Below are 24,885 nucleotides of genomic sequence, written 5' to 3'. Positions count from 1 at the left end.
GACTTACTGTGTAATATCTTTGGAACATTTCTAGAAAATGAATGGAGCTCTGTAAAGACGCTGAAATGATTGATGAAACTGTTGATGGATGACAGATAAAGATAGAAAATTTGATTTGTATAGATCTTGTGTTTCCTTATTCCTCTTTTCATTGTGAGTTCAGTGAGAGCCGATCACCTCTTTTTACTGGCCAGAGCTAACACAAGTTGTGGAGGTCCCTGCTGAGATCAATACATCAGAGCCTCAAGCACCTGTCAGGAAGCCTTGTGTGTGTGTGTGCGTGTGTGTGTGTGTGTGTGTGTGTGTGTGTGTGTGTGTGTGTGTGTGTGTGTGTAAGAGTAAGTGTGTATGTCCTTTAATACTATGTGACAGTTATTAGACTTCAGCCGGACCGCCTGCCTTCTCCCCAAAGAGAAACAACATAAGATCACATGAATCAACTGCTGCACATACAGTATAACACAGAACAGGCACAAACACGCACAACAGACACGCACGACAAACGCTCGCACACAAATAAATAGCGTGTGTGCTGAGTGATGCTGGCCAGAGGCACGGCCGACAGTCTGACACCTCTGATGACATGAATGGGAACCCCACCTGACATCAGCCTCCCCTTCGCAGCCCAGCGGCATACAGATAATAGATCCAAGGCCAATGTCACCGACACACTGAGGGATGACCAAAGGCCACACACACACACACACACTCTCTCACACTGATGCATACTTCAGACACACACATGCCACACTTCAACATGCATGATGTATGTGGAAGAAAGTAGGTTGCAGCGAAGCACACAATCTGACCTACATCAGGCTCTTATTTAAGGTGCAGCGTCGTTGAATACACGTACACATTTGGAATACACACACACACACGCACACACACACACAGAACATGCACCCAGGCCTAAAGGTAAGTATGACATAACTCTCACAAGAGAGCACAAGATGCCACATACCATATACCAGACCTGCACGTGTAAAACACTTACATTACACACATACCCAGAAACAACCACACAGAAACTACAGGCACTCAAACACATAAGGTACAATGAATTCCTCTGTTTGCTGCTCACACACAGCAGTCCGGTACAGATCAGTACAGTTTGGTACGGTTTGGTACGATTAAGTCTGATCCTGTTTGGGTTTCCACAGCCACCCGTGCCCTATTTGGTAGGCGGCATGTAAACCGTATGCCGATAGCCTCTACGTAATAGCATCACATGATAGCAGCTAACCGCTAACGAATAAATTCAACAAAGGATAAAAACGTGACACAAACAAAACTAACACTGGAAGATGGTTTAACCAAATATTTAATGGTTTAAACACGGCAGAGTTTTGTTTGCGATGTCACACGCGACGTGACGATTCTTTCGACCAATCAGTGGACCGCAGTGTTTAGCTCCACCTTTTCGGGTCGGCTTGATATTTTCGGAACCCTAATAGAAGGGTCCCAAAAAGTAGGACGGTATGGGTCGGTTATTTGGGAAACTTTCTCGGGATTAGTGTGTGGAAACACCGCAAAATGTGCTCCGTACCGAGACGAACCGCTCGGTGGAAACGAGGCTGGAGGGACACTTTAGAACCAGCAAATACCATCTCAACAAATTGGTATCAATAAGGAGCATATGTCATCAGAACAGCAGTCTCACATGAAAAAATAGGAAAGTATTGCAATAATTGTTTACAGATACTGCATTGATTTTCCCACCTCTCACAATGATACATTGAAAGGATAAAAGTGTCCTGTTATTTCCCTAAATTCCTGTGATCATAATGACCTCCATCCCTGTCGATGCCACTGCTCATCTCGTACGCTTTGTTTGTATATACACTCAACAAAAATATAAACGCAACACTTTTGTTTTTGCTCCCATTTGTCATGAGATGGACTCAAAGATCTAAAATTCATTCCAGATACACAATATTACCATTTCTCTCAAACATTGTTCACAAATCTGTCTAAATGTGTGATAGTGAGCACTTTTGCTTTGCTGAGATAATCCATCCCACCTCACAGGTGTGCCACATCAAGATGCTCATCAGACACCATGATTAGTGCACAGGTGTACCTTATACTGCCCACAATAAAAGGCCACTCTGAAATGTGCAGTTTTGTCTCACAGCAAAATGCCACAGATGGCGCAAGCATTGAGGGAGCGTGCAATTGGCATGCTGACAGCAGGAATGTCAACCAGATCTGTTGCTCGGGCATTGAATGTTCATTTCTCCACCATAAGCCGTCTCCAAAGGCGTTTCAGAGAATATGGCAGTACATCCAACCGGCCTCACAACCGCAGACCACGTGTAACCACACCAGCCCAGGACCTCCACATCCAGCAGGTTCACCTCCAAGATCGTCTGAGACCAGCTACTCAGACAGCTGCTGAAACAATTGGTTTGCATAACCAAAGAATTTCTGCACAAACTGTCAGAAACCGTCTCAGGGAAGCTCAACTGCATGCTCGTCGTCCTCATCGGGGTCTTAACCTGACTCCAGATCGTCGCCGTAACAGACTTGAGTGGGCAAATGCTCACATTCGATGGCGTCTGGCACGTTGGAGAGGTGTTCTCTTCACGGATGAATCTCGGTTTACATTGTTCAGGGCAGATGGCAGACAGCGTGTGTGGCGTCGTGTGGGTGAGCGCTTTGCTGATGTCAATGTTGTGGATCGAGTGGCCCATGGTGGTGGTGGGGTTATGGTATGGGCAGGCATCTGTTATGGACGAAGAACACAGGTGCATTTTATTGATGGCATTTTGAATGCACAGAGATACCGTGATGAGATCCTGAGGCCCATTGTTGTGCCATACATCCATGAACATCACCTCATGTTTCAGCAAGATAATGCACGGCCCCATGTTGCAAGGATCTGTACACAATTCTTGGAAGCTGAAAATGTCCCAGTTCTTGCATGGCCAGCATACTCACCGGACATGTCACCCATTGAGCATGTTTGGGATGTGCTTGACCGGCGTATACGACAGCGCGTACCAGTTCCCACTAATATCCAGCAACTTCGCACAGCCATTGAAGAGGAGTGGACCAACATTCCACAGGCCACAATTGACAATCTGATAAACTCTATGCGAAGAAGATGTGTTGCACTGCATGAGGCAAATGGTGGTCACACCAGATACTGACTGGTTCTGAGTCCCCAGACCCTCAATAAAGCAAAAACTGCACATTTCAGGGTGGCCTTTTATTGTGGACAGTCTAAGGTACACCTATGCACTAATCATGGTGTCTGATGAGCATCTTGATGTGGCACACCTGTGAGGTGGGATGGATTGTCTCAGCAAAGCAAAAGTGCTCACTATCACACATTTAGACAGATTTATGAACAATGTTTGAGAGAAATGGTAATATTGTGTATCTGGAATGAATTTTAGATCTTTGAGTCCATCTCATGACAAATGGGAGCAAAAACAAAAGTGTTGCGTTTATATTTTTGTTGAGTGTATATATATTTGCATGCCATGTCTGTATTCCACCCTCTGTCAGACTTGCAGCTACACAATTACATAACACAGACCGACTGTTCAATTGAAAGGTCGGCAAATACGGATGCTTGTGAGGTGTATTAAGCTTGATCTGGTGACCAGCGTTTGCTATGAGCACCACCACTGCACAATCATTGACATAATCCGCAAAGCTTCTTAATATGTATGGTATTGTAACACATGACACCCAGTCCTAATATCAATGCAGTCTATTTGCTAAGAAAGTCAGGGAATTAATATATAAAGTTTGTTTATAAGAAAAACATACTTATTGACATTATGTGAGACTTCCATTTTTTTTAAAGATTTATTTGTGGCATTTTTGTGTCTTTATTTGAGGGATAAGACAGTGAATAGAGTTGGAAATAAGTGCTTTAAGTTTGTTTGTGCGTTAAAAGGGTTAATATTTTTAGCATGCAGTTAAAATACAGACAAATTAATACTGGAGCATATCTCCTCTTCACCACCTTTTGATTTATTCAACACCTTTCCAAACATAGCTGACATGCATGTAGGTGTGATTGACAGGAAGAGGAGACGCCCTCTCCCCATGTCACCTACTGAGTGAACAACAAACCCCACTTTTTTTTTTTTTTTTTTTTGTTGAGCTTTTCCATTATTCAGGAAAGTCACCTTTACCTTCAGTATCATAGATAGAAACAGTTCCAGTGCTTGTATATTGTCTAAAATACTTATCTACGACCGGACACAATAATTGTGTTATTTAAGGAAATATGGAAAATGAAATAAAAAATGTGATTTGTGATTATGTGATATGTGATTTGAAAGCTAGATAAGATGTAAAATAAACTTTACCAGAAACTGGATTTCTCATGCATGTTCCAGTGGATTTTGAACGAAGAAAAAGCAAACTTCAATATAAATGGGATGCAGGTGTCCTTTGGACCACATCCATAATGAGATGCATCATTCGTCCCCTGTATAATTAGAATCAAACAGTTTGTGTGGCAGCTACAGCCTTTGGACTCTAACTCTGACCTTTCATTTTGGCACATCCATCAGTGTAAATTTTTAAGCTCTGGAGAGCGCTGCCAAAATACATCATTCATATAGCAAAATTGGATTTAGGTTCTGTCACGGACTTCAAGTATGAGGAAAAAGTTTTGACCCTTAATTGGAAATGTGACGACTTGAGCAACACATTTCTTTTTTTTTTAGATTGATTAAAATAAAGGACTGTTTGCAACACATGTTAGACAATGGGTCCTTACACCCAATGATAAATGAATGAAGGGACATTTAAACCATGGAGTGTAAATACCAATGAGAAAATGTGACTCAACACATTTACACCCTCTTCTCTTCAATTAGCAGAGGAAATTAGGATTAGCCTCGATGTGCTACAACACATCAACACTGTACACTTTTGAGAACATAGTTACAGTATATCTGTGCAGACTGTGTAGAGAGAAACCAATGTCTTATTCCACAAACCTCAGTGATCAGTGATTGGATTTCACTGTCCATGTAGGAAGTGCCCTCGATTGAAATATTAGCCCACCAATCTGTCATATAGCTATAGATTTGACAGGGAATCCATTAGGTCAAATTATATATCAGATCCCTTCCTGGTTCTTTAGTGTCACGGAGGCTATTAACAATACCTGTAAATTAAAGCAGCAAGTCACAGTCAGGACTGATTGTACAAAAGAGCTATGATATGGAGGTGCATTACATAACCAAAAGCCAAAGTTTAATCAAAGTGTCATACATTAAAAGCATACATTAAATACAGCACACAAACACCTGACAAGACTGTTTAAGACATTCGCTACATCAGCTCTAGCTGTCTCATCGTGTTAATTTTATTTGGACAGGCAGATTGGCCACTGGCAGATTTAACAATTCACCAGAGTCTGGGGCCATTTTTCAACACACCAATTAGGACTGTGCATCTCATCAATCAGACAGCTACTATTCACCCAGCGACATAAATTAACTCCTCTGTACTTAAACTTAGATTTGGTTATTTTCGTTATCCTTAAAATGTGTGTTAAATATGCCATTTTTTTATCTTTACGTAATACATTTCTAATCATGTTTATGTGTGCCATTAGATTACACTATCATGATGGTAGTGTATAATTTGCCTTAGAGCTGAAATAAATGTTGTTGTGTTACGTTTTTGTCACTGCTTTTGATGGATCATGTTGATTTTACATACAGTGGGGCTGCTGCATATATATACTGTGTGTGTGGGTGTGGGTGTGGGTGTGTGTGTTTGCGTATGTTTGTATAGTTCAATAGTGAGAGTCAGGGTTAAAGCTGTGCAAGAAATATTACCTCTTTTTATGCACAGATAAATGCAGTTATGAGATGTGATTGCGGTTTATGAGTGGCACTTGGAAAAAGAAGATTGGTTGCATGAATTGATTTCTGTTCTCCTCGCTCGCCATAAACATGCTGCTGAGGAGAAAGAAAAGCAGAAGCACAGGAGGGTATTTCTTTTAAGCGGTGGTATTTACAGGATTGTTTGAAGTAATATGTTACACATGCAACACATAAGAAAAAATGACAGTGCCATTGGATTAAATAAAGTTTTATCTTATCTTATTTAATGTAAAAGCCTGTGTGCAGTGTTTGTGTGTTTAATGTTAAGGGTGGGGCTCGAAACAGAACAACCAAGAGAGGTGGGTGTTTTTGCATTTGTGTATTTGACTCGAGGGGTTTGATCTCGGAACAGAGAGGAGTCCATCAGCAACAGATATCCTTTTAATAATTCAGGAGGTTAGCATGAAAAATAAATGGCTGCTTCCTGTGGTGAGAGGTGTGGTGCTGCGCTGGTTCCTCTGAGTCTGTCCGCTGTAGTGCATGTGCTCACACAGGGGTTTGTCTGGCCCATTGATTCCTTTGATTTGGTTCAGTCCACAACATCTGGGTAGCTAACTCAGCACCATTCACACTAACATACTGAAAAATAGCCGACGAGTGTGAGCTCCAAGAGGGGTGTCTCTTGCCTGTAATGCTTTAAATGTAGTAATTACACAGGATTTCCAATTGTTTTGGAGGGTCATAGGAAATAGTCCTTCGTAGGGATGGAAAGATTAATAGTGAGGCAGTTAAAAATTCGATTCAAAGGTGTCACGGTTCACATCGATACTTTAAAAAATGAATCACAGTAACAGCTTCCAAAATCAACACCAGCCAAGCACCAAATGCGAGTAAATTTTCCGTTTGATGAGTACATTTCAGGTTGCCATCTGCCACAGATCGGGTAAATGTTTGACCATAAAGTCATGGCTGTGTATAACAAGCAACCAGAAACCTAAAGCTGGTAACATTTCTTCCTGTACAGATCTGCAGTTGTAAAATTGGACAGATTAAACAGCTCCATCACAGAGCGCTGTGCTCAGTTCAAAAACTGAAGATAAAGTCCTTAAACACACACTCCTATTTTTTGTCTAAATGATGCTCTTAAAATTGACTAATTCTAGTTTGCTACTATTCTACTTAAAAACAACTTAAAATACAAAAATTAAGTACCCTTTTATTTGTTCTTTTATTGTATACAAAGACCATTGCCATCATATTTTACTAATTTACCGCAGGTATAATACAGAACATTGTGACACGTCAAAAATTGTTTTAATATCTTCCACTTGTTTTATATGACAGCATGGACCTGCAAGGCTGGTTTCTAAACAATACCAACTTGTCACCCCATCAGCCAGCTCACTTTCATGATTAGCCTGGAAACAAGCCAGTTGTCACTGATGCCATATCGCCTTAAGTTGATTTGCCATTTGGCAGAAACTGACTGTTCATCGTCAACTGCCTCCATTTCTTTGTTTGTTTTTTTTGCTGTCTAACTCATTTGTTGCTCTTTTTGTGTTACTGTTCTTTTCTCTTTATAAAGAAAAGCCCTGAAAGAAGGAAAAGGTGGAATAACTGACTCTGAAAAGACATTAACATTAGTTCCCTCTCTGTTTCTACTCCAGGTGGTCCATCACGTTGGTCATCCCCTCCTTGTGACTGCTGCTGCAAGAACCATAAGGGCGATGGTGAGGGCGAGAGTGGCACCTCTTTCAATGACCTCTCTACTTCGAGCTCGGAGAGCCAATCGGAGGCCAGCTCTCCCCAGGGAACAGTCATCCGCGGCCCAGTCAGCCGCCAGTCGCATCCCCATGCCAACGTCCAAACCTTGGACAGGCCACCGAAAAAAGGCCCTGTTACTATGATCCAACAGTCAGAACAGAGGAGGAAGAGTGACTTGCTGCGCACTCTCACTGCAAGCTCCCGGGACACCAGCACCTGCAAGAAAAGGCCAGCGAAAGAGAAGCTAACAGTGGAGGAGGAGCTGGAAAAGTGCATTCAAGACTTCCGCAAGATCAAGATCCCAGAGAGGTTTCCTGAGAGGAAATACAACTGGCAGGCTGACCTGCTGCGAAAGTACCGCCTCTGAACCAGGAAACAGGACAAGGGGAATGGACACAAGAGGCCAAGGATCAGTTTACATGTTTTTGATCACGACTTTTGCAACAAAAGGGAGCTAACAAAACTTATTTGCATCCAGTTTCTTTGGGAAACTTCCTCTTGTGCAAGCACGTTGGAAGTAAACACATGAGCTAATAAAACGGACTGTTCCTTTATTGACTTATGTAGTATGTATGTGTGTGTAGTTTAGACCTACTGTATGTATTGTAAGTATGTGTTGTACTTTGCTGGATGCTCAGAGCTTTGAATAATTTATCCCTGAGGACCAATCAAAGTTGGCAAAAGACATCCTCTATGAACCCATCACCCAACCGAAGGCTCGCTATGGGCTACACTGATGGGTTCCTGGATTGTGCACACTGTCATACTTCATCATTTTACTGCAAAACCACAAAGACAAACACTGATTAAGTACATGAATGTGTGTATTAACGTATGTGTGTTTGCACTCAGGTGGCCTAGAGGTCATCGATAACTCTGCATCAGGATCCATTAATATTTCATGATGTCCCGACAGCGCTCTCACTATAAATACACCCCTAGCTCTTTGCTGCCAGGATGGCGTAAAACTGCTAGGTCAATTACTTTTGGGGAACGTCTTACGCAGAAGGAGGTACAATTTCATCAGTGCTACAGTTACCTTTAATGGTAGTATCAGCTGCATCGCAAAAGTACCCCATATGGATACAACTGCCCCTGCATTGCACTGATTCAAGCTGAGTTGGCAAGATGCAGAGCAACACCCAGGTCAATGTGTGAAGGATAAGTGAAAGACTGAATTTTTTTTTATTTGATTTGTCAATCCATCGGGACGTGCAGAGTTTCAATTAAGAAAAGTGCTGATTTAACACACTATAAAACATCAAACACTTTACTTTCCCCAAACCAGCAGGACGCCCATTCATTAACAAATAATTCACAAAGCAGTTAGTCATGTGGCCATTTTAACCAATCTCATACAGGCTAACCCAGGCAATACAGATGGATGCATTCGACTCTGACTGTTGACATGGTAATCAATGGTTATTGGTGATTGGGTCCACTGACATGGCTGATAGATGTGGCTCTTGTTTACAGATATTAATGAAGCCCATGGGTTAATGACAGGGTCAAGCTGTTCATGTATTGAGTGAAAATGAGCAATTATTCATGCATTCATTAGGTACTCCTCACTCTGTCAGATTGTTGTGACGTGCTTAAAAAAATGTGCAGACATCTACTTAAAAAGAAGACAATTGAACTTGAAAGTAGGTGTCATTTTCTGTTTGTCATATTAATGACAGAGTGAGTATGACACTTTGTAAGGATGCAGATTTAGTTATAAACAAGTGTAAATTTCACAAGCACACAGTCAATCGTTGGTGTAGTAAACATAAACTTTTCTTTTTTTTAAGTTGTGATGGTAAACGTGGAAGATGAGGTAAGCTCTTAAATACTATCAGATAAGATTCATGATTAATTTTAAAAGGCAGTGATATTGTCATCACAATCTCTGTTTAAGGGAGATGTGTAAAATTGAAGAAAAAAATAATGAAATGATTGAGCGTATTGTAAAGAGGATTGAACAGCTGTGACAACAAAGGAAACAAATGCAAGATAAATGTATGAAGGTGCAATACAAAGAATGCTTTCCAATCAAAGTAGAAAAATGCTTTTACACCCTGTTTTTGTTTTAAATGGAGACAGTTTACTCAGACCTAAAGCTTATATCAAAGAAAAACACTTCCGTTAATCACAGCATCAGAATGATTAACTGCGGTCATAAGAGATTCTTGGTGCCAGTGAGCTCAAATATAGGTACTGGGTAGGTGTAGTTATTGGTTGATTGCTTAAAGTTTATAATGATTTAAACTTATGACATTAAAATGGGAGAAGACAATGGAAAGTTCACAAAAAACTTAGATTAAAGTTTATCATCTGTGCTTGCAGCCTTTTAAATTGCAGGGGAGTTGGGCATTAAACAATCATAGCTTTTACAAAGCACAACGATGATTTAATAGCACAAAAAATAAAAATAAAATATGCAGAAGTATATTCAAATAATCTTTTATCTGGAAATATCCCTCATATGTTAATATAGAAAGAAAATTTAAGTAAGTTCTATAATAGTTATTTTTCTACTTAGAGGCCCTTTAATGAATAATTTCCTTTATGTCGCTCATGAAATGTATTTCCTGAGAGAAGTGGTTCATCGTGAGAAATAAGATAATTCTAATTATACTCAGTTGTGTCTGCTGTGGCTTATTCAAGGACGCAGTAAAATGGTTGCAATAGGTGCTAGGTACAAACCGACCGTTTTGCTCATGTCAATACAATGAATTTCACTTATTTTTCTACACTGCTGGAATATTACATTTTCATTTTAAAGCCATTTATCTGATCAGTTGTAGCTGAGATATGTTAATCCAGACTACACATTGTATGTAAATAAATACCATAAATCATAGCTAACCAGAATAACGTATTATACTCTGTATATAACGTGCAAATCCATGAGGTGTGGCTGCTCTCTGTTCTTAGTGATGCAGTAGACTGACGCTAATGTAATACAGCCATCTTTTTTTGTTCATGTAGTGATTGGACATCAGGCATGAGGGATACGATGATACACATCTATAACATATGGCATTATGTACGCTTTTACAAATGATGTGTGTTGCTTTTTTCAAGACAACAATGTCATAAACAGCCAGTCAGCACATTTATCTGTCATCACTGCGGATGTTGATGATGCTACATGCTGCACTGCCATCAATACATCTGAAGGATTACGTTCAGCCTTAGAAACAACCAAACGACAAAAGGAAAGGTTTGTTGCCCCCATAGTACAAACTGTTCATCTATTAAACACACTTTTGTTCCTTTAAAGTGCAAACAGAGAGTGTTTGGATGGTGATTTTTTTTTTTGTTCTTTAAGCTGTGCTCTCCAGAACATTGGATTTGTAATGAATCTCTTGGCTGTGTGGCCTATGTGCTGACTTACAGCTTCTTACACTCTTTAAGAGTGTTTACATCAACACTGGGGGGAAAAGTGTGGGAGTCACAGACATTGTCCCTCAATTGTAGAAAAATGAAGAAAGAGAGACAGTATGAACTTATAGGCAACACTATGAGGATGTTTATTAAAAAAAGGAATTCCAAGTAATCTATTAGCAAACACATATTATATACAACTTCATTTTGCTTTTTTTGTTTCCCAAGTTAACTTGCAGGCATACGAGAGAAGATAAGATAAAGCTGCTGTTATGGACGAAAACATCAAAGTCTGTTTCAGACCAAATCACATCATGCTGGAGTTAAATTCAACACTATCAATGACTGCAATATATCCAAATGTATATCCACCCCACTGGATTTTTCTAGCCTAAACCCGAAGAAAATGTCTCTTTCTTTGGATAACAAGAGGAAATAGCTCCTTTTCAGCATGAGCATAAAATAATTTGAATCCTGTAGATTTTTGCTGTTGAGCAGTCTGAAAACAGAATGCCTAAAAGTGATCTCATATTACCCATAAAAAGGATGTTTTAAGTTGCTGACAGAATAATGTTCGGTTAATGATCCAAATAAAGTAAACAGTTGATTCATGATTTATGGAAAAGATTTGTGTAGCTTTTTGCATTATTGTTACATCTGCAGTAGTTAGTTGTGTGCTGTTTATATTCAGCCCAATTTAAGGGAAAAAGAAGTATAAATAAGGGACCATGTTTGCTTGACTCTGCCTGCAATTTTAAAAAAAATGTGTTCGGTTTGTTTTCTTAGACATGATTGAACTGAGAGATTTGTCAGTCAGAAAAGTATCTGGTAGAATTTTAAACAAAGATAAGTCAGAAAAAAAACGTGCCGTTGAACAGACACAGAGGGAAAATTAATACCAAGACACCCGGTGGCCTTCTAGAGTAGACTACAGCTGTTTTTGCACAATGTACAAAGTTAATGAAGAAACACAAAACAAGAAAGTATTTGAAAAAAAGATATATGTTAATAACCACCTTACATGCACAACTCTTGAGAGTGAATGATTGTATGTCAAGTTGACCAGTTTTCACCTTCAGAGCACATGAGACAATATTCAGTTCTTTATGTCTGAAAAGAACAGCTGATGAAGTACATTTTATTGATAATGACTGCTTTTTATGTCAATCGTGGTGTATGAAAAAAAGAGAGATTGTGTAGTAATGTTGAGTTCATAAGTTTATATCATTTTGGAGTGCTGGACTGTGATTTTCTTTTCTGCAGATATAGTCACGCCCTGCAAGTGAAGCCTGTTCAAATGACTGTTTGCAGGTCTGTGTTTTCTCCCCCTCCCCTCCTGCCTTGAAAAGCCTGCGATCAACAAAGGAAATCACGTTATTCTGACACCACAGTGGTAGATCAGGCACATGCTGTTCAAAAACAAAGAGCGTCTGTTTTGATTGTTGTTGTTCTGACACTACAAAGTAAAAAAGAAAAAATGGTTCAGAAACATTGTGAGCATGTTGGTATAAGAAACCTATAACAGATTTTTAACTTAGTCTGTTCTTGTTGAAAAGATTATGTCAAAAATGATATTTAACAGAAAAATGAAAACCTGCAAAAAAAAAAAAAGATGAAAAAAAAAAAGAAAAAAGATAAGCACAAATGTGTTGATAGTGTCTGCTGTTCCCTCACAGGTGTATAACGTTATCAAATAAAAAGTCAACTCTGCAGAGTCACCGAGCTCCTGCAAAACAGAACGACTCTCACCAGGGACATCTAGTTAATGTTCAATAACTGCTGTTTTGATAATTATTAAAGTATTAAAAGATGTCTTAAAGTTTTCTGATCTCGAAATTGAACACATATTTACTTCTAGATATGGAATGAATGTTATTTATCAAGAGTTAAACCTTCACGGTGAGAGTTGCCCTGTATTACAGGTGTTATTTTGTCTGCCTTTAGAGACAATACAATTCATCTAAAAATTTAGATACAAAGCATATGGTAATTTTGGAATTGTATGACAACAACCAATAAACAAGACATTCTGTATAGTGACTTAGACTTTTCCTTCCTATCTCAGTTCTCATCAGCATCTGTGGTCAACACATTTTCCAGAAAGATAACGAGCTTACAAATGTGATACTTCATGTTCAATTCTATTTCAGACTGTAGTTCTGCTACAGCGCCATAACCAAGCTCTTCTGTCATTATGCTTTCAAACATTCAGATATATTCCACAACTGTGTAATATAGGTGGTTGTGGAAGCCAGAGAGAGCACCGCACAAAGGGAGCTCCACATTCACTCACAGTCGGACATGCACACACACGTTGATGTGCTCCCCCCACTAGATTCACCTCTGTGGCAAAACAAGTATACTTTCAGGAAACAAGTTTTTAGCACTCCATTGATAACAACTTAAAATTGCAAAGGGTTTATGTGTATAGAGCTGATGATTTATTATTATTATTCTATTTGGTATGAAAGCCAACACTTGGTTATGGTTAAAAAGTACCAATGACTCAGGCTAAGGCTTACAGAAAGAATACACAGACCAGGTAAGGTTTACAACACAAGCTGCCACAGTAAATAAGCTCTAATGTTGAATGCACTTCAAGGAACTGAGCTGAAAAATGAGTCGGACTTCCAGCTTGGCCTATAAAGTACACATTCATTAGAATTGTCCCCTTATCAAACATCATTAGTCAATAGCAAAGACTGTATAAACAGATGTCAAATCGAACAGTGCCTCAAAAGTAAAAAAAAACAAAAAAACATTTGGAGCTCCACCTACTGGCTGGCTCCAGTGTTTGTTATAAAGCCTGCCTCACAGATCATCGTATTCAAGGTGTCCAAACAAATCATATGCACAAACTTCAAATTAAGCCGTGCAAATGCATTTATGGGTTAAATTAATATTTTTTCAAATAATAATTAGCTTTATATCATAAAACATTCTTTCAGATTAACCTTAATGTCAATTCTTTAAACATAATCCTGAAGTAAAAAGAAATCTTCAACTCACACTAACAGTCATTCAAATACACATGGCAAACAGCTGCAAACATGAGGTCCATCATAGGATTGTTCGGTAACAAAAGGGAGAAGGGGTGCGTTCGGATTGTCCCTCCTATCCACTTTCACTAGCGTTTTTTCCGTAACCCCGGAAGCAGTTAAGTGGCGGCCATGATAAGAGCCGTTCGAATTCTCTAAAAGTTTAGGAAAGGTGGCTCAATGCTTCCTTTATAACCTCCTTTAGCACAGGAAACAGTGGACCATCCTTTACAAAAGGAGATAAGAAAGTGCTGCCCCATAATTCATTGCGGCTGCAACTTTTAAAGCGACTCGCGCATCTGACCCATAGCCGAGCATTCAAGAAAACTAACGATCTGTCAGAGGAGAAATGTGGAGACATTCTGCATATTGATTTGTATATTGATTTGACTTATAATTTGTTACAGCCTTTGTATTTATTTCATTTATTTTTATTGTGTGTGTGAAGAAGGGGAACCTTGCTTTTATACATTCTTGCACCATGTTTGTGGAGATGATTTGATGTTATTTGATGATGATTTAATATGAGAAATTGTAATAGGCCTATAAAACCTTGTTTATATAAACAAAGAAAACCAAAAGGGGCGCAGATCATAGAAGTTAACACTGCAATAATTTACCTTAAACAACTTTAAACTATCTTAAACCCAGAGGTAATCTCTGAACGTGATGTTGATGTTATAAAAGCATCAAAGAGAAGTTTCCTGGTATCTAATAAAGCCTACCTTTTATTTTTATTCACACCCCGTGGTTTTTAGGATTATTTCACCTGTTAGAAGGCACAGGGGAAACCTTTTTAGATGAGCTTTTTGTTGTCCATTTTCTATAAACTGTAGTTCCACCATGGCAGACTTGCGTCACTAACCTCCGCCGCCGTTACATTATTATGACATCACTTAGTGAAAGTGCGGTCGGATAGTCAAAACATCGCGATCGCCTTTTCCTAAGTCCTTTATGAATTCTCCTAAAACCTTTCCTTAACCTGTGACGTTTTCACGGGGTTAAGGTAAAGTGGATAGTGAAAGTAGATAGGAGGGACAATCCGAATGCACCCAAGATCTTCTCCTGACCTATATATATATATATAGTAACAAATTATAAGTCAAATCAATATACAAATCAATATGCAGATTATCTCCACATTTCTCCTCTAACAGATCGTTAGTTTTCTTGAATGCTCGGCTATGGGTCAGATGCACGAGTCGCTTTAAAAGTTGCAGCCGCAATGAATTATGGGGCAGCACTTTCTTATCTCCTTTCGTAAAGGATGGTCCACTGTTTCCTATGCTAAAGGAGGTTATAAAGGAAGCATTGAGCCACCTTTCCTAAACTTTTAGAGAATTCGAACGGCTCTTATCATGGCCGCCACTATATATATATGTATATATATATATATATATATATATATATATATATATATATATGTGTATATATATATATATATATATATATATATATATATATATATATGTATATATATATATATATATATATATATATATATATATATATATATATATATATATATATATGTATATATATATATATATATATATATATATAGGTAGGAAGTGCCACCATGTACACCTAAATACTGCATGGTGCCTCCTTGTGGTGTGGAGGCTCATCTGCCATTATCATCAGTTCTTATCATGCTGAAACATGACAGCTCTGTCAACAACCTCAGGCAAAATGTCTGGACACGCCCCTGCTCACCAGAAACCATAGAATAAAACAGTAATGTTAATACTGTAATAGTTCTTCTTAGTGAATAATATGGGCAGAAAAGCTTCAGTTTCATATTGTTAAAATGGGTCCTCTACCATCTTCACTTCCTCTGACAAGACTTCAAGCAATAAATCATCTTTTTAAGCAATGGCATATGGAGGGAAACATGCTATTTCTGTCAGACTGGCTGTTCCCCTGACAATACAGTTAATTATACTGATTTCAAAGTCACAATCAGTAAGAGAAAGTCGAGTTGTGAGGGAAGATTGCATTTTTCATGTCCCTTTTCTGTGGCTGCCAGCTCTCTATGGAAGGCAAGAAGAGGGAGAGGATGCATGACAAGCTTAAAATAGCATCAGTTGGATCAGCTATCTTCTGAAGATCAGGTGGTGGAGGCCACATGTGGCACTTCTAACTGGCCAAGTGATGAAGGGACTGATAAGGAAAGGCTAGATGAGGGGTATAGATGGAAGTGTTAAAGAGAGGTGATGAAGAGTTAGAAAAAAGGGAAATGTGGATTAGGAATGGGATGGAGGGTGAGTAAAGGGCAGGCAAATACATTTGTCTGCAGCAGAAGGAGGGAGTGGTTTAGGGTCGATGAGAGCTTTAAAGTAGGCTTGGTTTGGAAGAAAAAGACTGAAGGGACCAAGGGAATACGAATGGATAAAAAGATAAGTCACAGAATTGTGAATAAAATGAGGCACTTTGTAGGCAGAGAAGGAGCATAAACCAAACAAAAAGCAGGTGCAGAGACAGGTTGGGGAGTGAAGGAGACAAGTAAGGAGCAACAGAGCAATGGCAAGGGAAAAAAGGTGCGGCAAAGGAAATAAAAGATTAAGGGCTATGGAAAAAAAGAAACGGGAAGAATGCGCAGGGAGCCTATGTTAGCCGTCAGAATCCATCTCAGAGATAAGAGCTCCAGCTACATAATCAGTTTCCCAGCATTACAGATGAAAGCGAGCTGCTCCTGCGCTGCAATCAGATCAGCCATGTGTATCGCCATTGTTACCACGAGCCGGGGATGACTTTCTCAGCAAAACAGCTGAATGCTGAACACAGCCAGGCATTGTGGCGCAAACAATGGTACAAGCCTTCCTCCACAAAAGGCACATCCTGCTTCAGTAGCGTCCTGGAGCGACTATCGCATTTACACGATTAGTAGAAAGGGCGTTTAATGTGTTATCTCCTTTTCTTTGTGAACTGAAGCAAGCCCAAAATCACTTGAGGTCTTGCTGTGCAATGAAACTCACACAATACAGCACTCTTGTTAACAAACATACAGTATAGCAGACATGTCAGTTAAGGGATAACTGAGAGACTTATATCCGGAGGCTCTGCAAGAATTGATAGCAGCTGAGTTATTTATCTTGTTTCCATGTTTGACGCCAGAGCAAACCTAAAATCACATCCACCAGGCCTCCTCAGTAAGCCATTATATATTTTAAGCCTTTTAACACTAAAATCCAACTAAAATTAGATCATGATATAAGAAGTCAAGGTTTGTCCTTAAAAACTTAATTTGAAAAAACAAACAAAAAACTTCACTTTAAGCAGAATCCCAAAATCGAATTAATATTAAGCTGTATTTTAAAAAGCATAATTCTTTGCCCATAAATTCATGAGCTAATGGTCACACTAAATTAAGTCCAGACAGGAGCCTGACACAACATATAATTAAAAATTTTGGAATCACAAGAGTTGCAGAATTTTGAAAATCAAACCTATTATGTCAGCTTCCCTCCTCACCTTGACTTTAAGGACTAAGCCCTCACCAGTGAAAGGTGTCTTTCTGTCATATTTCATGATAGCTCAATAGCTATCAGGGCTTGTTAGTTAGCTGAAGCAGATAAAAGTCGAAAAACGTTCTATTTTGGTCGGCTTGAAGGCTGCTGTTCTCACTAACCACTTTATGACTCCTGTTTGCTCTATTGTATGTTTGCATTGGTAACACTTTATTGTTGTGAGGAATGGATGCAAAAAAATAGACAATTAAAAGAAACATGGTTTGAATAAATGCAGCGCTGCAATATTTTTACGAGGCAGGAAATCTTTGTAAATCCATAATAATTCTGAGAGTAAATGATGCAATGTTTTTTGAGAAGAACATTCACAGTGAACCTTTAAAGTGCCATCAGTATGTGTGATTTAGGTTAGATTGTACCGTCTCTGGTCGTTCAGAGTTGGACTCAGCCATGTTGTTTTATAAATGTTCATTGATGATATTTTGAGTTTAGATTAAAATAAATAATTATTGATCATTTCAAGAAACATTTCTAAAGTTTTCAATGTCATACTTGTATGTCTGTCAGGATAAAACAAAGATAAACATGCAAAGACAAATTTCAGCGTAAGATATGATATTACTATATGCTGAGAGCGCCTGTGTGTGCCTCACATATATAATATATTCATATTATATATATATATATATATATATATATATATATATATATATAGATATATAGATAGATATATAGATAGATATATAGATATATAGATAGATATAGATAGATAGATAGATAGATAGATCTTTTTTCTTTTCTGAGAGACTACTTACTAGCTTACAGACATTGAACATTTAAAAGAGGGAAATCTTTTTAAAACATTATTTTTAATTAATTTCTTATTTTTCTTTTTTATGATGTAATGTTGTAATAGGGAAGTGCTTCGGTCTTGTATGATGCAATGTTTATTCAGAATATCTGATGCCTTAATAAATCTGTGGATGTACTGCCAAGGGACAGCTGGGAGAGTCAGTGCATTTTGTCTTTAAAATGTTAAACTGTTCATTATTTTTCAAAAAAACCCACATTTATTTGAGTTGCAAATTATACACAAATGTAATGTTGATTTTACATGCACTAATAAAGGGGAAAGAATAGGTTCAATGTACATTTTTGTAGGGACCGACCGGTATGGGATTTTAAGGGCCGATACAGGTATCTATACAGGGGAGAAAAAAAACAACATGCAGATATCTTTCCATAACTATTTCCATTTGTAGAGATATATGGTTGTAGATAAATGATTATGTTGATCCCTCAAATACATTTCTCAAAACTTGTAGACAAGCGATACAGTATGACATACTGTAGACTAAATGATCACTCATCTGGAAAGTAACTGCACATGAATGTGTGCACAACCTGCTGGTGACAGCCAGGACAAAATAACTCCAAGTTTAATTCAACAATACTCCAATAACATGCTATTTGACTGGTCAATAGTAATATTAGCTTAGTATTGCAGCATATCTGTGATACACTTAGCCGATACCAATAGCTACTTGATATGCTAATATTAGCCAATATTATCGGCTGGCCAATTAATAAGTTGGGCTCTAACGTTTTGTACATTGGGGCCTTTTTTCAACTTCAAGACAAGATCTGAGTTTTTCAGAGATATTTCTTCATATAGTCTTCAACACATTACCAATTAATTAATACATTGATTTCTCAAACCTTAGAGACCACAAACATGGCGATAAATAATCTGAGGTTTTACAGTTTTAGTCGGACAGTGTGTGGTGTGCGGCCACACGGCAACATCAACACACCACACACGAACTGATTTCACTCGCTAACATCCCCCTATCAGACAGGAAACCTCGCAAAACCTCTCGAGATCAAACGTGATTCCAGAGTCAACAAACAGACGAAGAGGATGCAAAAAATGTTTTAAAAAGAGGTGTTGGAGAAAGGAGTGGAGACAACGGGAGCATGAACTGTACTTGCTCCATGATGATATGGAGGTGAGTTGTTGTTGTTTTGCCCCCGGTGTTTCCTTACCATTACGTCACCTCGCTTTCTGATTTTCTACGCGTCACAGTCAACAGGCTTGTGCTCGTTTTCCCCTCTGGGGACACCACACATGATGAGAAATCGGGCAAAAACAATCCAACATGTTGAATATGCGTGATTTGAGATCGGCGCTGTCCTGACGTCCTTCCGACCAGACGAGAGCTGTCTTAACACACCACACATGGCAGGATTGTCTTATAAAATTATTTCATGATGATCGGGGCATCTTTAAGATTCGGAAGGGGAGAATCTGGGCCAGAATCGGCCTAATTATCCTGTCGTGTGAACCAGCCATTACACATTCCAGACTGTGAGATGTATTGATTATAATAAACTAGATGGTCCAGTTTCATACTTTCTGATTTGGTTGATCATTTGCATTGGTTTAAATGATGTTGATTGATTGTTCCTCACAAAATAACATCAATTCCAGGATCGTTCATTACACTTGTTCATAGTTAGTTGTGATATGTGTAAATGTAGATGTTTCTCTTTAGTTTGCTTAACGCATGATGTTTTCTGGAGGGTAGGCCTACTGCAGGTTTGTTTCCTCTCACAATCTATGTTGTTATCTGAGATAAAATCAATACATCCTTGACATTACTTGACATTCAGTCTTTTTCAGAAATCAATACAAAAACAGGACCAGTGTGTTCAAAATCTCTCCCAAAAATCTGTTTTAAGTGCCACCTGTGATATATGTAAATCCTTTGCGTACTCTTAAAGCTGCTTTGAGAACTTTAGAGAAAACGTTTTTCAAACAGTACTCCATAAGGTTCTGTGATGTTTATTTCCTGCATCTATGAACAGTTTACTCAAGCTTTGTTATCTATTCAGTATTGACTTTTAGCTTTATTATATTGTTTGAATGCTCTGGCGATATAATGAAGAGGTAGATAAAGAAGTTGCTTACAAGTGGGATTGTGGAGGAGAATCTCTTTAAATTCAGACAAAAGGTTAAGAAATAAATATACGCTTCTAAAATGTTATTCATCCCTAACACGTCATCGACAGAATTTTTTACCTGGTTTATTTTTAGATGAGTTGACTCATAATATTTGGCTGCTCTGCTGTTGACAGCTTGTGTGTCTTTGCTGTAGATCAACGAAGCCATTCCGCTCATGACAGCTCAATCATTAGTGTTGTGTGAAGTCCTTGAATATTAGACCCTAATGTTATTCCACAAAATGATTTCGAAGCATCTTTAATCACTCAATACAGAATGCCAAATTTTACAAGTGCCAAATTATTATTATTTTTTTCTTAAATTTCAGCCCCCGTTAGTAACGAATTGAGCACCGAAAGGAGTCTTTTGGAATGCAAGGAATTACAATAACTTTTATTTTCTCCTCAATGAATATAATCATTGTTATAGTCAAAGATTGTTTTCAGGCTGGGAGTTAAACCTTGATTTGCTTTTTTTCTGATTTGTCTAAAAACAGAAAATTATTGTAGCTCTCAAATACAATGTTCCATCATTTCCAACTTATATACATCCTACAAGTGTGATAACAACCTCCCCCTGAATACAATTCAATCAGGAGAGACTTAATTGGGAATGAACAATTATTTTTGAACAATGAAATGTTCAACAATTTTAGAATGAAATGTGCAAAGTCTTTTGGGGGGCGAGACTCCATCGTGACAACTTTATGTACTCAGAGGGGTAATGAGGCCAACACAGGATAGGATACTCCTTCGGAGTCTAGACATTGGTGGTGGTGAAGAGGAATGGAGGCTGTGATGAGGAGTGGGTTACAGCCTGAATGTTAAAGCTGCTGAGCTTGATGGAGGTGACTGGGGCGGAGGAGGGTTGCAGCAGCGACAACGAAGATTGTGACAGAGTCTGGTTGGTTAATTCCGAGATGATACACGGCCATGGACAGCTGATCACCGGAACGTGAGATGGAGGAAGTAGTAGGACGGGTGCTTTAAGAATGAATGGTGAGGTGAATGAATGAAAGAAAGAACGCCAGTCTTCCTGTCTGAACTTAGGTTGAGCTCAATTTACATTTGATTATTTACCTAAAAACATAGCCGACCCTATACTGCTACTTTGACGTACTCTTCTCCTTTTGTTCAACTTATCCACTATAGATGTGGTCAGGTTAATTTAGCTCAACATAGAAATGCTTAACAGCAACGATTTTGTAAAACACATGCAAAACATCTTCTTTTATGTGCATGTTTTTAAATACACACAGTCTGCCTTGATGCATATCTTACAGGGTTGGGTGGTAGCACTTCGCGAGAACTATTAATGTTGCACCATGTTGTATTATTTAATGTGTTAATTAATGTGCCCTTTGGTAATAGAATCTAACATGCTTCATCAATTTGGTGCAAAATCACCTTTAAATCTCTTAAGTCAGCAGGGTCTGTTCAAACTGGTGTTTATGTGTGTAACCATTACTGGGTATGTGCATGTTTGTTGTGGTAAATTTAGTGTCTGTTTTACACGGATTGAACAGGCCCTGTTAGTCACGCTGCAAGGCTGCGACTATTTATGTAACACTCAAATTAATATAGGATGCTCATTAATACAAGCACTGTAATTAACTGTACTATGCATGGCATAGCTGGAAAACAAATAGCATACTGATGCATAGGTTTTGTCTTGCAAATGCACAATCATTTTTGACAAGTTTGTAAAGTCAACTCCTCTTGTAGCCGCTTGAAGGCAAGTAATAGAATGTGCATGTGATTTAGTTTATTGCGGTAGTTTATTTTGGCAGTTAACTGTAAAGGCTGTATGAAGTTCAGTCTGTTGATTGCACGCTGCATCCCATCCAGCCCTATTTTGTTACGCTGCAGAAGATCAAGAACAGGGTTTATCCTGCATATATGTATAAAACTGCCGAAGTCTTCGTCGTACTTAATACCGCCCCCAGCCCTCGTCAAAGTCTGGTCAGTGTTTTCATGAAGAATAATGTCAAAATTTGGAGCATTTGTTATTTTTTACTACACACAGCATTACACTGATGTTGTGGCAGCGCTTTAATGTAATCAGTCCACTGCACCAGAAAAAGTGCTGCCAAAAACTGCCAAAGAGGACAAAAGTGAAACGTTTTCAGTGGACATTACATACAATGTACAGCTGGAAAAATATACACATTACTGTTCATTTGTCCCCACATGTAGTTTTCTTACAAAAAATACTATGTGGAAATTAGTGACTGATGACCTATGGACAGATTGTTCATATGACTAATTTATTTTTTATGTTTAAGAAAAGAATTACCCAAGCCTCATTTTAAGCCAGGAAAAGCCCGATGACGTCATGATTACACGTTAACAAAGAAACTGAAGAACAAGATTGTATGAGAACTGTACTTTGCAGGAAACTGCTGGTATTGCTTCCACAATAGATATCAAAGAGTTTCACAGCTTAGCTTTATTTTTAGAGGGGTTACAAAAGCATGTTAAGTGCAAACCACAACAGAGTTTCTCCCAAATCCTCTTTAAGAGCTTGCTGTCCAAACTCTCACATTCTCACTTGTTCTTTTAAGAACTTTGTAATTTGTATAAGGGCAAAAAATCAATTCCAATATTCCAGCCCATTGGAGATAATATTTCTACTTAAATACAAGCTTTCTAATGTATCTGACTTGTTTCCTGAGTTACACACATTACCTAACTTCATTGAAGGACTCAAAATAACGAATGAAAATTGAATGGACCACATAACAAAGGAAGGAATTAGAGTGACTGATAGCAATGTACTGAAATACTCAGCACACACAGGCTACATTTGGACTAAACTAAATATTAATAATACAAAATATAAAGAAAGTGCAGGAGGGAAAAACAAAATAGTTCACACAAATGGTAAAAAGAAACAGACTTTGATGTATTAGAAAAGATGCCCAATGGGAAAAACAAGAAAAAGAAGCAGTTCTTAAGACTCATTACATCCCTAATTATGCGTGGGAGATTAAAAAAAAAAGAGATTTGTTATTTTTAGAACCTCGGGCTCAGCTTAATGATGGAGGTGGTCAGTTTGTTTTGAAGCAAAGAGCACATTGAATTTGTATGTTTCAATTTAAATTTATGAAGTAAAAGAAAAGATCTGACTTAAAAAATAATAGAAGCTCAGTTGATTATAAAGTCTAAAGAACCAACTTAGTATTAATTTTGTTAAAAAAAATAATGTTAGGTGGAGCCGATAGCGCAGCGGCAGCGCACGCGCACCATGTTGTGAGGCTTTGCTCCTCGCGCGGGCGGCCCGGGTTCGTGTCCGGCCTGTGGCCACCTTCCCGCATGTCTCTCCCCACTCTCTCCCTGTTTCCGACTCTATCCACTGTAAAATAATGTCAAAGTTCAGATGATTTTAAAAGCCTAAACAATTGTTTGGCTCCTTTTTATAAATATGTTGCCTTGCTCCTGATTAACATTACCTCATCAAGAAGCTGCAGAATGCTGTAAAACCAGGAAAGTCACATTCTTTAGCATCTGTTAATAGAAAATACTTAAAAAGCCCTTAAACACGAAAATAAACTCTTTCCCTTTAATGGGCAGAGTGACAGCAAAATTAAATTTAAGCCTGGCCAATGATTACGAAGTGTGAAACTTCGACAACCAAAGAAGCAGTTGTGCGAGGCTGACTGGACTGCCCTGAAAACAACATGTCCTGTATGTGGACACCTATTAACCACTGCCAAGGAGTCATCTTGGGATTTTAAAGGTGGAAAAGACTGTAGTTTGCCAATATTGCAGTTCAGTTATTATCATGTAATTACTATTATATGAAGCCTTGCAGCTGAGTGTGGCTCTTTGTTAATTTGCTAAAGTGAATGCTGTTGAGATTAAGGGATGTCCAACTCCCACAGCATCAACCCAGGGTCAGCAGCTCAGTGCCTGCAGGAGCAGGCTAACAAATGACTTACTTCTTTATGTGCTCAGAGCTCATTAGGAAAGTTGATTCCATTATCTGTAATACAGTGATATCAAATCAAAAATTAATGTCAGATTTTATTCCTGAAGACTGCATTCACAGCATGAATAATTACATAAAAACTTATTTTGTTTTTAATTAAGAACATATTGATTCTGCATGCTCCTCTTATGGACTATGGACACCAATGTTTATTGCCTCACTTCATGGACGTTACAGCCTCCCTAACCAATACAAGAAAATCAAGGCTCCACATAATGGAGACCAGAACATATAAGACCCCATAGAGATGTAACGTTTTAAAACCCAAGCTTTATTCAGTGTAAATGTCCACCCCAAAGTAATCAAGGACAAAACTAAAGGGATGGAGACCCGGACAAAAATAACAAGAGAGCTGCTGAGCCAACCACGTTATGGGTTGTTGCTCTTGACACCTCCCCCTAAAACTAGCTAAGAGTCTAACCTAAAGAAAAACAAAAAGC

General features: G+C 38.4%; 1 protein-coding gene across 1 annotated transcript in view; it reads left to right on the top strand.

Moving 5' to 3' along the window:
* kctd16b (potassium channel tetramerization domain containing 16b) overlaps window positions 1–9,435 on the top strand; it is a 72,867-nt gene extending 63,432 nt beyond the window's left edge. The window contains exon 2 of the mRNA XM_079355602.1: window positions 7,475–9,435. Within this exon, the coding sequence (XP_079211728.1) occupies window positions 7,475–7,938 (464 nt within the window). The 3' untranslated portion in view covers window positions 7,939–9,435. The remainder of the gene's footprint in view (window positions 1–7,474) is intronic.
* The last annotated feature ends 15,450 nt before the right edge of the window (window positions 9,436–24,885 follow it).

The sequence above is a fragment of the Symphodus melops genome (genome assembly GCF_947650265.1).
Source record: "Symphodus melops genome assembly, chromosome: 11".
Taxonomy (NCBI): Eukaryota; Metazoa; Chordata; class Actinopteri; order Labriformes; family Labridae; genus Symphodus; species Symphodus melops.
This window is presented reverse-complemented; position numbering and strand designations above follow the sequence as displayed.